Genomic DNA, 12,585 nt, shown 5'->3' with positions numbered 1-12,585 from the left:
CCATATCTAATAAAGTACAGTTATGACGTTCGGACACACCATTACGCTATGGTGTTCTAGGTGGCATGAGTTATGAAACAATTCCACATTTTCTTAAATGAGGGTCAAACTCGTAACTCAAATATTCATCTCTGCGATCAAATCATAGAAACTTTATTTTCTTATTACGATGATTCTCTACTTCACTCTGAAATTCTTTAAACTTTTCAGATGTTTCAGACTTGTGTTTCATCAAGTAGAGATAACCATACCTACTCAAATCATCTGTAAAGGTTAGAAAATAAAGATACCCGCCGTGTGCCTCAACACTCATTGGACCGTATACATCGGTATGTATTATTATTTCCAATAAGTCATTAGCTCGCTCCATTGTTCCGAAGAACGGAGTGTTAGTCATCTTGCCAATGAGGCATCGTTCGCAAGTATCTAATGATTCATAATCAAGTGATTCCAAAAGTCCATCCATATGGAGTTTCTTCATGCGCTTTACACCAATATGACCTAAACGGCAGTGCCACAAGTATGTTTGCACTATCATTATCAACTTTGCATCTTTTGGCATCAATATTATAAATATGTGTATCACTACGATCGAGATTCAATAAACCATTCACATTGGGTATATGACCATAGAAGGTGTTATTCATGTAAACATAACAACAATTATTCCCTGAATTAAATGAATAACCGTATTGCATAAACACGTTCTAATCATATTCATGCTCAACGCAAACACCAAATAACATTTATTTAGGCTCAATACTAATCCCAAAGGTAGAGGGAGTGTGCAATGGTGATCATATCAATCTTGGGAACACTTCCAACACACATCATTACCTCGCCCTTAACTAGTCTTCGTTTATTCTGCAACTCCTGTTTCGAGTTACTAATCTCAGCAACTGAACGGGTATCAAATACCCAGGGGCTACTACGAATACTAGTAAGGCACACATCAACAACATGTATATCAAATATACCTTTGTTCACATTGCCATCCTTCTTATCTGCCAAGTATTTAGGGCAGTTCCGCTTCTAGTGACCATTCCCTTTGCAGTAGAAGCACTTAGTTTCAAGCTTAGATCTAGCTTTAGGCTTCTTCCCGGGAGTGGCAACTTGCTTGCCATTCCTCTTAAAGTTCCCTTTCTTTCCCTTGCCCTTTTTTCTTGAAACTACTGGTCTTGTTAACCATAAACACTTTATGCTCTTTCTTGATTTCTATCTTCGTTGATTTCAGTATCACGAAGAGCTCGGTAATCGTTTTCGTCATCCCTTGCATATTATAGTTCATCACGAAGTTCTAGTAGCTTGCCGATAGTGACTAGAGAACTCTTTCAATCACTATCTCAGACATTCCAGTACATGCTCACTGGCTGAGCTACTTGATTCAAGCGATTCTAGTACCCAGACATTCTGAGCACATGCTCACTGGCTGAGCTATTCTCCTCCATCTTGTAGGCAAAGTATATGTCGGAGGTCTCATACCTCTCGAGATGGGCATTAGTCTGAAATACCAATTTCAGCTCTTGGAACATCTCATATGCTCCGTGTTGTTCAAAACATTTTCGAAGTCCCTGTTCTAAGCCGTAAAGCATGGCGCACTAAACTATTAAGTAGTCATCATATCGAGCTTGCCAAACGTTCATAACGTCTACAACTGCTCCTGCAATAGGTCTGTCACCTAGCGGTGCATCAAGGACATAATTCTTCTGTGCAGCAATGAGGATAATCCTCAGATCACGGACCCAGTCTACATCATTGCTACCATCATCTTTCAACTTAGTTTTCTCTAGGAACATATCAAAAATAGGGGAGCTATATCGCAAGCTATTGATCTACTACATAGATATGCAAAAACTATTAAGACTAAATTCATAAATTTAAGTTTAATTAATCAAATTACTAATGAACTCCCACTTAAATTAACACCCCTCAAGTTATCTAAGTGATACATGATCCAAATCAACAAACCCATGTCTGATCATCACGTGAGATGGGGTAGTCATCAATGGTGAACATCTCTATGTTGATCATATCTACTATATGGCTCATGTTCGACCTTTCAGTCTCCAGTGTTCCGATACCATGTCTGTACATGCTAGGCTCGTCAAGTTTAACCCATGTATTTTGCATGTGCAAACTGTCTTACACCCGTTGTATGTGAACGTAGAGTCTATCACACCCGATCATCACGTGGTGCTTCGAAACGATGAACTTTGGCAACGGTGCATACTCAGGGAGAACACTTTTATCTTGAAATTTAGTGAAGGGTTCATCTTATAATGCTACCGTCATTCTAAGCAAAATAAGATGCATAAAGGATAAAGATCACATGCAATCAAAATATGTGACATGATTTGGCCATCATCATCTTGTGCTTTTGATCTCCATCTCCAAAGCATCGTCATGATCTCCATGGTCACCGGTTCGACACCTTGATCTCCAACGTTGCGTCAGGATCGTCTCGCCAACTATTGCTTCTACAACTATTGCTAACGCATAGCAATAAAGTAAAGCAATTACATGGCGCTTGCATTTCATACAATAATTAAGAGACAACCCTAAGGCTCATGCCGGTTGTCGATATTACAAAACATGATCATCTCATACATCATCATATATCACATCATATCTTGACCATATCACATCACAACATGCCCTGCAAAAATTAGTTAGACGTCCTCTACTTTGTTGTTGCAAGTTTTATGTAGCTGCTACGGGCTTGTAGCAAGAACCGTTCTTAACTACGCAAAAACCACAACGGTGATTTATCAAGTTTGTTGTTTTAACCTTCTTCAAGGACCGGCCATAGTCAAATTCAATTCAACTAAAGTCGGAGAAACAGACACCCGCTAGCCACATTTATGCAAAACTAGTTGCATGTCAATCGGTGGAACCGGTCTCATCTGCGTGGACATGTAAGGTTGGTCCGGGACGCTTCATCCCACAATACCGCCGAATCAAAATAAGACGTTGGTGGTAAGCACTATGACTATCACCGCCCACAACTCTTTGTGTTCTACAGACACACTCTCCCCTCTCGTTGCTATGCATGTCAGTCGGAGTACTTGTGCATATCATCTATGCATAGACCTGACTTGGATGCCACTATTGGGAAACGTTGCATGGAAAACAAAAAAAATTCTACACACACGCAAGATATATCCATGGAGATGCATAGCAATGAGAGGGGAGAGTGTGTCTACGTACCCTTGTAGACCGTAAGCGGAAGCGTTTGTTAATGCGATTGATGTAGTCGAACTTCTTCGCGCTCCAACCGATCAAGTACCGAACGTATGGCACCTCCGCATTCAGCACACATTCAGCTCGGTGACGTCCTCCGCCTTCTTGATCCAGCAAGACGGCGAGGTAGTGGATAAGTTCCGGCAGCACGACGGCGTGGTGATGGCGATTGTGAAGTGATCTCCGCAGGGCTTCGCCTAAGCACTACGAAAATATGAACGAGGGTGTAAACGGTGGAGGGGGCGCCGCACACGGCTAAGCAAATGTTATGGTTGTGTTAAGCGCCCACCTCCCACATATATATAGGTGGGGAAGGAGGGACCAGCCAGGAGGCGCCCCCAAGTAGGCCAAATCCTACTTGGGTCAAGGTCCTTCCAAGTGGCGCCACCCCCCCCCTTCCTTATTGGAGTGCGAGGGGAAGGATGGAGGAGCTGGCACCCCCCCCCCTCCCCCCTCCTTTCTCTCCTGGGGAGAGAAAGGCGGGAGGGGCCACCCTCCCCTTTCCTTCCCCTAGGTTAGGCCAGCCATGTAGAGGGGCGCACCAGCCCCCTAGCAGGTTGGTCTGCCCCCCCCCTTTGGCCCATTAGGCCCATACACTTACCGGGGGTGTCCGGAACCCCTTCCGGTGACCCGATGACTACCCGGTGCACTCCAAAACTCTTCCGGTGTCCGAACACCATCGTCCTATATATCAATCTTTACCTCTTGACCATTTTGGGACTCCTCGTCATGTCCGTGATCTCATCTGGGACTCCAAACAACATTCGGTCACCAAATCATATAACTCATATAACACTATATCGTCAACGAATGTTAAGCGTGCGGACCCTACGGGTTCAAGAACTATGTAGACATGATCGAGACACCTCTCCGATCAATAACCAATAGCGGAACTTGGATGCCCATATTGGATCCTACATATTCTACGAAGATCTTTATCGGTCGAACCTTATGACAACATACGTAATTCCCTTTGTTCATCGATATGTTACTTGCCCGAGATTCGATCGTCGGTATCTTCATTCCTAGTTCAATCTCGTTACCGGCAAGTCTCTTTACTCATTTCGTAATACATCATCTTGCAACTAACTCATTAGTCACTTTGCTTGCAAGGCTTCTTATGATGTGTATTACCGAGAGGGCCCAGAGATACCTCTTCGATACTCGGGGTGCCAATCCTAATCTTGATCTATGCCAACTCAACAAACACCTTCGGAGATACCTGTAGAGCATCTTTATGATCACCCAGTTACGTTGTGACGTTTGATAGCACATAAGGTATTCCTCCGGTACTCGGGAGTTGCGTAATCTCATAGTTGAAGGAATATATTTGACATTAAGAAAGCAATAGCAATAAACTGAACGATTAATGTGCTAAGTTAACAGATGGGTCTTGTCCATCACAACATTCTCCTAATGATGTGATCCCGTTATCAAATGACAACTCATGTCCATGGTTAGGAAACCTTAACCATCTTTGATCAACGAGCTAGTCTAGTAGAGGCTCACTAGGGACACGGTATATATATGTTTATGTATCCACACATGTATTTAAGTTTCCGGTCAATACAATTATAGCATGAATGATAAACCTTTATCATGATTTAGGAAATATAATAATAACCATCTTATTATTGCCTCTAGGGCATATTTCCATCAAATGGAGTTTGGGGCAAGATGGTGGAGTTGAAGGCCATAAAAATAAAGCAATCCCCGCAGGAAGGGTGGATTGGAAATCCAAGGCCACGGAGGAGATGGGAGAGGAAGATGACCCACTTACCAGAGGCGAACGGGTGACGGTGACATCGAAAGGGGGAACATATCCATTGCCCCAGAGAGAATTGATCTCCCCCTTTGTGACAACAGAAGGCTTCCAAAGCCCTAGGGACTTGACGGTGCCTGCCCCTTCGCGGTTGTGGCAGTTGCGGAACCCTCGCTAGCCCTCGAGTCGGCAAGGAGGATGAGAAGTTGGAAAGGGCTCAAAGATTTCACGCGTTGGATATCGAGGAAGACGAAGGCAAGGGGGTTGAGGGTGTAAAACCACAATGCTCGCCTTTCTTATACCTTTTATAACTGGCAGTCACCAGCCCAGCGCGGCGTGTTGCAGTAATCTCGCTAGTTCCCCAAGCGTCGTGTGTTAAGCGTGTGTGAGGAACGAGGAATTTGGTTGATCGTGTTGCTAAGAAACCGGCGCACGATCTCTATTGATTTTACATATCAATGAGCAGGGTCTCGAACTGCATTCACACGTCATGATGACCCTTGAGGCTGACCATACAACAGTGATAGGGGTGGTGATTCTTTAGTCCGGTCGGTTTGTCAGGGTTGGATCTAACACAAACCTTATCCTTGACCGAGAAAGCTTTGTTGCTAAGGGATCTATTCTTTTTATTATTGCTCAGACACTGAGACACCTCAGATGCCCAAGGTATGCGTCTCCTCGGCCAGAGAGACAAAACCAGTTGGGGGAGTATGCGCAAGATTGACCCAGTTTGCAAGACCGAAGACCGAAGAAACCCAGCAGTTCGGGGAACCAGGAGAGTCCTCGGCATGAAGACCGGTTCAGGGGCTACTGAAGGAGTCCTGGATTAGGGGGTCATAGGCTAGTCGAATAGCCACCCCTAGGATTGTGTTGAGGAACCCCCTAAGCCTGTCATTAATGGGCCTCAGTCGGGTCCTGAAGCATCTCGAAGATATCATCTAAAGACTTTGTGTGTACTCAAAGATATAAAAGTTGTCCTTGGCAAGCTTACCCTTAAGATGCAATCGACTATGTGCAAACCCTAGGTACCCCCGGTATCTATATAAACAGAGGGACTGGGGACATAGAGAGGACAACACATTGACATCAGATCTCGAGGTAGATCACTTGTACTTGGTACCCCATCCACAATCAATACAACAGAGTAGGATGTAGGGTTTTACCTCCTCGAGAGGGCCCAAACCTGGGTAAACACCATGTCCCATGTGTCCTCGTTACCATCTAGATAACACTACGAGATCGGGACCCTCTAACCGAGATCCATCGGTATTAGCTATGACACCATGGCCTGCGAGGCTGCGGGAGGAGACCAGGCCGAGGGCCATGTGCGAGGACGCCGAGGCCATAGGGAGGAGGCCGCGTGCATGGACAAGTGATGTTTAGAATCTCAGTCATAGCTGATTTCCAAGAATCTGTAGCCCAAACAAAGGGGTCTTAATAGTATGGTTTTCCTCCAGCCCAAATAAAATAAAATCGCCGGAACACCGTCTTCGATCTTTTTCTTTTAGAGGGGAACCTAACCATCTTGTGCCACTTTTGAAATATACATGTGTAGCTTAATCACAAGGTTAGACCATAAATTGTGTTGTCATCAACACCAAAATCACTTAAGGAGGGAAATGCCCTTTCAGAGGTGGTCTTGGAGCAACAATGCAGGTAATGTGATCTGATCGTTGATGAATGTTGGATGATGACGGGCGCTAGGGTTAAAGGTGTATATACAAGGGCTCTCCCAAAGCCTCCTACGTAGTTGTAGTTCTCTCCTTTGATCCAAGGGCTCTAGATTAGCCAAATTCAATCTCAATACCTCCCATGGTGGTCAAGAAAGTCATAGGAACAAACGGGGATGAAATCCACGAAGAATCACATCCGATCTAAGCGATTTCATGCTTTTCTGGGGTGGTACGACCCGGCGTGGTCGTACTTAGCGTCATCAAACGACGTGGACCCCTTTAGTAAAATGGGCATAACTTCTTCGTACAGACTCCAATTTTGACATTCTTGGCCTCATTGGAATCGCGTGAACGACGTTGATGCACCTATGGTATTAGATCTTCATTTTGAGCACTTTAGAAAAATATATCATTTTTTAGACTCCAATTGCGTAGGTCTGGTGCCTAGCTAGAAGTCCTCTGTGTTGAACCCCATCCTTAGTCTTTTCATCGTGCTTGGCCTATTGTTGCTTCAAAACACCTGTAGACAAAACAAAACAAAGGAAACTAATAAAAACTAAATAAAACCACAACCTACGCAAGGCTCATGATAAAAAGAGTAAAACCGATAATCATGCATAATGGACATGTATTGGTTCAACGGGACATGATATATGAAAATGGTATGCAATAAACGAGCTCTAAAAATGCTTATAAAATAGAGCCATGAACTATCATCGCAGCGTGGTTGTTTCCATCGAGCACTCTATTAAGTCACTGGCACATCGGTTGAGCTTAATTCAACAATTTGCAATCATTGGGTAGGTTGTGTGGCTCAAGTAGATCATGGCAAAACTAATGAAATAACGGAGGACAGGCTGGTGACTACTTGTACAATTTATTTATAAATTGTTTGCACTCAGGTTGCTTATGTGAAATTATAAACTTGACAGCTCAGCTACATAGACGAGTTATACAGCTAGAGGGAGCCAAAAATTATGGGCTTTTGTCATGTTCCATTGTTGGGTTTTGCTCCACAACAACGATAACTGGAGAGACGGGAACGATTATCCAATCCAACCAAAGGCTAAATCATCATCGGTTGCACAAGTGCACAACACTGACAATACCGATGATGATATTGATGAAGTCTCACTCCAATCATCATTGCAAATAGGCCACCCGGAAGGAGAGGTGAGAAAGATAAACAAATGAATGGAGAAACGATAATGATCAAGACTATGGATCATAGATGGACGATAGTTGGAGTCGGCGGCTCTCCTAAGCTTCCCAGCAAGCAATGGTAAGTTGGAGGAAACAAATAAACAAGGACTGGAGAAAACAAGGACTGGAGATGGTCCGAGGTTAAGGCACTGACGGAGGGCAAAGTGGCATGTGAGGAGGCAGCAACCGAAGAAAAGAAGTTGCTAGCCTGGCTTCCGTTGAATCTGACATCCTAATTGAAGGCGTTGCGGGATAAACAAAATGGAGCAAGACTATCGTGAGTAGAAACGGAAATTGGCAATGGCTCCTAGGTGTATATGCAGTGTGGATGGATGGATACAAAGGTGAAAATGGCAATGGTGATGTAGGAATGATTTTTTTCTATAATTATGATGTTCTCTCATATGTTTCATGTTTTTTAACTTGAATTAATTTAAATTTAAATTCCAAATCAAACTTCATAATTGTGTTTTGAAGTGATGTTCAATTATGTGTCCAAAATTACATTATTTAAATTATTATGGTAATAAAATAGTCTTGCATATGCCTATTATTAAAGAGACATGAAAAAACTGGTTTTAAGGGATATATTGTGATAAGGAGGCTTGCTGGAAATGCACACCTGAGAATCACCCATGAATTGACACCCGGTATAACCAGTTTCTGGGGAGTTTTTATGTGACTTGTTGTAGATGCTCTAAGAGAAAAACAAGTTGATTCTAATCAGGTGTCAAATTGTTTCATCCTTCCAGCAAATGTACTGTCCTGTAAATCATCAGGCAAAAGGGGAGCTACAAGCCTCATTCATACACACTGGGAAAACCAGCGAAAAGGAGCATGCATCGCGATGTGCGGCTGTTCTGGGTGGAGACGAGAGTTTCTAAGGAGCGGAAGGTTTCATTTATTCAAAACATCAGAGGAGCAGCTGCCCTTCGAATGTGGATTTACGCGAGGCATGAGTAGGCCAGCGCCTTCTCCTCCGACAGCTCCTGGGCGGTGGCATCCATCTTCTTCCTCGAGAACTCATCGATCGGGAGCCCTGCAAGATGACATACAATAAATATTAGGCAAGTGGCTACAAATTAATGTGGTCACACATGTGCATGACGGACAAGTAGAAGCATGGGAAGAATATATGAACCAAAAAAACTGCCATGCGGTAAGAGTGTTGCATGGACACCCACCTTGAACAATTGTCCATTCACCACCACTGCACGTTACTGGGAAGGAGTAGATAAGACCAGCAGGCACACCGTATGAACCATCAGAGTACACACCCATGGAAACAAATGTTCCCTGTGATCCACGAACTCAGTGTTAAAAGGCTGCATGTAAATAAGCCAAATACCAAAAAGGACACAAGGACTGAAACAGACCTCGGCGGTTCCCAGAACCCAGTCACGGATGTGATCACAAGCTGAGCTGGCAGCAGAGAGAGCACTGGAGAGCTTCCTCGCTTTGATGATTGCAGCACCACGCTGCTGGACAGTGGCAATGAACTCCCCGTTTAGCCTGCGGAAAGAGGATAACACCATTATTAGATCCTATGAATGAAAATGGATCTGACAACAAAACTTAATATTTTCAGATTTCTCATTTACCATTCATCATCTTGAACAAGTTCACGAACAGGCTTCTCTCCACTGGAAGTCTTCACAGTGGCGTGGTTAACATCAGGGTACTGACTGGACGAGTGATTACCCCAGATAATAGCATTCTTCACGTCAGAAACTTGGACACCAAGTCTCTCAGAAATCTGACCGAGTGCCCTGTTGTGGTCTAGGCGGGTCAAACAACTGATGTTCTTCTCAGGGATAGATGGAGCAAACTCCTTCAGGATGAGAGCATTGGTGTTTGCTGGGTTGGCAACAACCAAAACCTACAAAAACAGCACAAAAATAAAGGAACACCATAACTGAGACTCAAGTTTGTCCCTAAATAAGTCCACACTATTTATGTATTTCTTAATGCGTCCAAATACAGATGTGAACAATAAAGAGGAGTGTCCGACTAATCTTACAAGTTAGGGGTGAGTCTATTTTACTATGGTCTTATGCCACATTCAGTACAAAATGCATCACCATGCTAAGGTTTGCCCTTCAATAAGCCAGTATTTCCTCGAGATACTTTTTAATGCATCAAAGGCACATGTGAAGATAAGAATGAATTGTCCAAGAAATGTTATAACTTGCTGAGTAGTCTATTTATATCATGGTCTTATCACCATCTAACTGAATGCATGTTGCCACTGACAAACATTGGTAAGACAAAAGGTACAGTCTATATAGCCAATTAATTCATACCTTGCAGTTGGGGGCTGCATGAGCTTCAAGAGCAGATGCTTGAGCTTTGTATATTGAAACATTTTTCGTCATAACATCCTTCCTTTCCATTCCTTCCTTCCTGGGGAATCCACCAACCATAACCGCAACATTCACACCAGTGCAGGCCTCGACAACATCAGTTGTTGCAACAACTCCTATAGTGTACCAACAGAAGGTTTAAGCATCAGCAAAGATGATCGTCCAAAAAAAAGAGGTAATGCTGTCTAAAAGGAAACAAATTGAACAAATCAGCTTACCCTTGAGAAGTGGAAATGCGGCATCGATCAACTCCATCTTGACGCCTTTAAGAGCTTCAGCAGCAAATTCAATATCCAGCATATGCAGAATAACAGGCTGGTCTGCACCAAGCATAACTCCCCTGGCAATCATGGGAACAAGAGCATATCCGATTTGTCCTGGTCAACAAAGGAACAAGTCAGTTCATGCTACTTACTAAAATTACCAAGATTCTAGCACGCAAGAATTATTAGTTATTCATCCTAACTTAGCAAGATTCTAGCCATTTAATTTAAGCTACCGTGCTGTCCAATACACTTTCATGTGCTGCAATGAGGCGCCAAACAAGCCAATACACAAAGTAAAAACTGCCTAAGCAAAAATACAACCTTATTTACACGCATAGCACTGCTCTAAACCTCGTCAGGCAATATTATTATGACAACAAAAAGTAAATCGATCCTCTAAATCCAACCAAACTAGACCCACTCGTCTGGTGCAATACTCTCTCACTTATCGAATTAACAGCAGCAGTCAGTTCAGATCCCTAATCAGATCACGGTACTATCCCGAGATCTGCACCAAAGCCATGCAGCCAGACTAGAAGTTATCATATCATAACAAGCAAATCAGTTCAACAAGTGCACCAACTCCTTAGCGTCTATGCCATGTTAGAATATGTAAGATCAAGCGACTATTGGCAGGTCTACCCGCAAATCCTTACCAAAGCCCATCAGATCAGCCTATCAAATCGCGCAAACACCGCAACTTGGGCCAAATTACAGACAACGAACCAAGCTAGCAGTGAGCTCCCCCACTAGTCTGATCCGGCACTATTTGCCACTTTCACTTCAGTTCAACCCCTACCCGACCAGATCAAGACATGTAAGGTAAGATCTAACTAGCAAAGCACACTCAAAACCCCACTTGGAGTGGATCTCGACGACTTGGCCAGATCCGGGGCGACCAAGGCGAGATCGCATCGGATCGGAGACTGCACGGATCGGGGGGGCGGGGGGTCGACGCTGTACCTGCGGCGCCGGTGACGAGCACGCGCATCGGTTCCTTCGCCGCCATTGGAGCCGGGGGGTAGCTTCTGGACACGGGGATAGGGAGAGTGGTTTAGGAGGAGGCGACGACAACGGGAGAGATAGTGAGACGAGGCGAATGGGTGGCCGTTATTTAAGCTTGGTGGGATGGACTCCTCGCTACTGCAAACCTGTGTGCTACCGGGCTCATACCGTCATATGATAGCCAAAGCTTTCTTTAGTGGCAGACAGTGGGTCCGACATTAGTTTGGCCCGAATTGTCAGTGTGGTTGTCTGGGTTCCATTGCGTTCGTGGGGTCCAGGCAAAGTGACGCCGTGGGAGCGCCGGCCATGGCTTGGGCGATAAGATTTAGGAAAAGCAACGGAGAAGCTAACGGTGGGGGCCTTCCTTCCAGTTCGACATTTTTGCCAACTTGGCAAGTTATAATATACTCTGGTATCACCAAATATATGCTCAATTATATTCCCAGCATATATTACAGACTGTAGATGGCGTACAAGATGCTTTTGTTGCTAAAAACACATAGCCTGGTGCCTTTGTCACCAACGCGATCGTAACAAACGGAGAAAGGGTGATCGAAAGCATCGTAGACGAGGAATTATAGTTAAAAAAAAGTAGCAATCAAAGGATGCATTCGATTATCTATTTGTTTTACCGGGGGCTTTTGACTATATGTGATATTATCAAATGTGGAAAACACTTTATTTCACGAGGCCTGGTTTTTATGGGTGATATGCTTTCGTAGGAGAGAAATTTTGTGTGTCCCGTTTAAGCACAATATTTTCTGTGTATAAGCACCACCAAAAAAATTTAAACAAAAAAATGAGATCCTTTGTATAACATAGTAGCAAGATGTATTTCTATAAAATTCTAAAACTCAATTTTGTCTACGCAACAAGATATAAAAAAGATAAAATTCACAATGAATCTTATACTCGAGAGAAAGAAAGTATGAACCTTCCATTCCATATGGAACTTCCACTTTTCTTACCTCGACTTATTAAGTGTTTTGAGTTGAATTTTCATGGCATGCTAGATTGAGGCGTAGATAGGATTTTTTTTACCTAGGGTGCTCCAACTGAGACAAAAGAAAATA

General features: G+C 43.6%; 1 protein-coding gene across 1 annotated transcript; it reads right to left on the bottom strand.

Annotated features, from left to right (window-relative positions):
* Nucleotides 1-8,595: 8,595 nt before the first annotated feature.
* LOC109742567 (malate dehydrogenase, cytoplasmic) lies at nucleotides 8,596-11,663 on the bottom strand. Its single transcript, XM_020301663.4, has 7 exons — nucleotides 11,471-11,663; nucleotides 10,460-10,618; nucleotides 10,182-10,357; nucleotides 9,480-9,757; nucleotides 9,255-9,390; nucleotides 9,063-9,174; nucleotides 8,596-8,917 (listed from the first exon to the last, which is right to left on the bottom strand). Exons 1-7 carry the CDS (start codon nucleotides 11,514-11,516, stop codon nucleotides 8,823-8,825), a joined length of 1,002 nt encoding a protein of 333 aa, XP_020157252.1. The 5' UTR covers nucleotides 11,517-11,663; the 3' UTR covers nucleotides 8,596-8,822.
* Between the last annotated feature and the right edge of the window lie 922 nt (nucleotides 11,664-12,585).

The sequence above is a fragment of the Aegilops tauschii genome, chromosome 1, assembly GCF_002575655.3.
Source record: "Aegilops tauschii subsp. strangulata cultivar AL8/78 chromosome 1, Aet v6.0, whole genome shotgun sequence".
Classification (NCBI taxonomy): domain Eukaryota; kingdom Viridiplantae; phylum Streptophyta; class Magnoliopsida; order Poales; family Poaceae; genus Aegilops; species Aegilops tauschii.
Note: the sequence above shows the minus strand (reverse complement) of the source record. Positions and strands in the feature narration are given on the sequence as shown.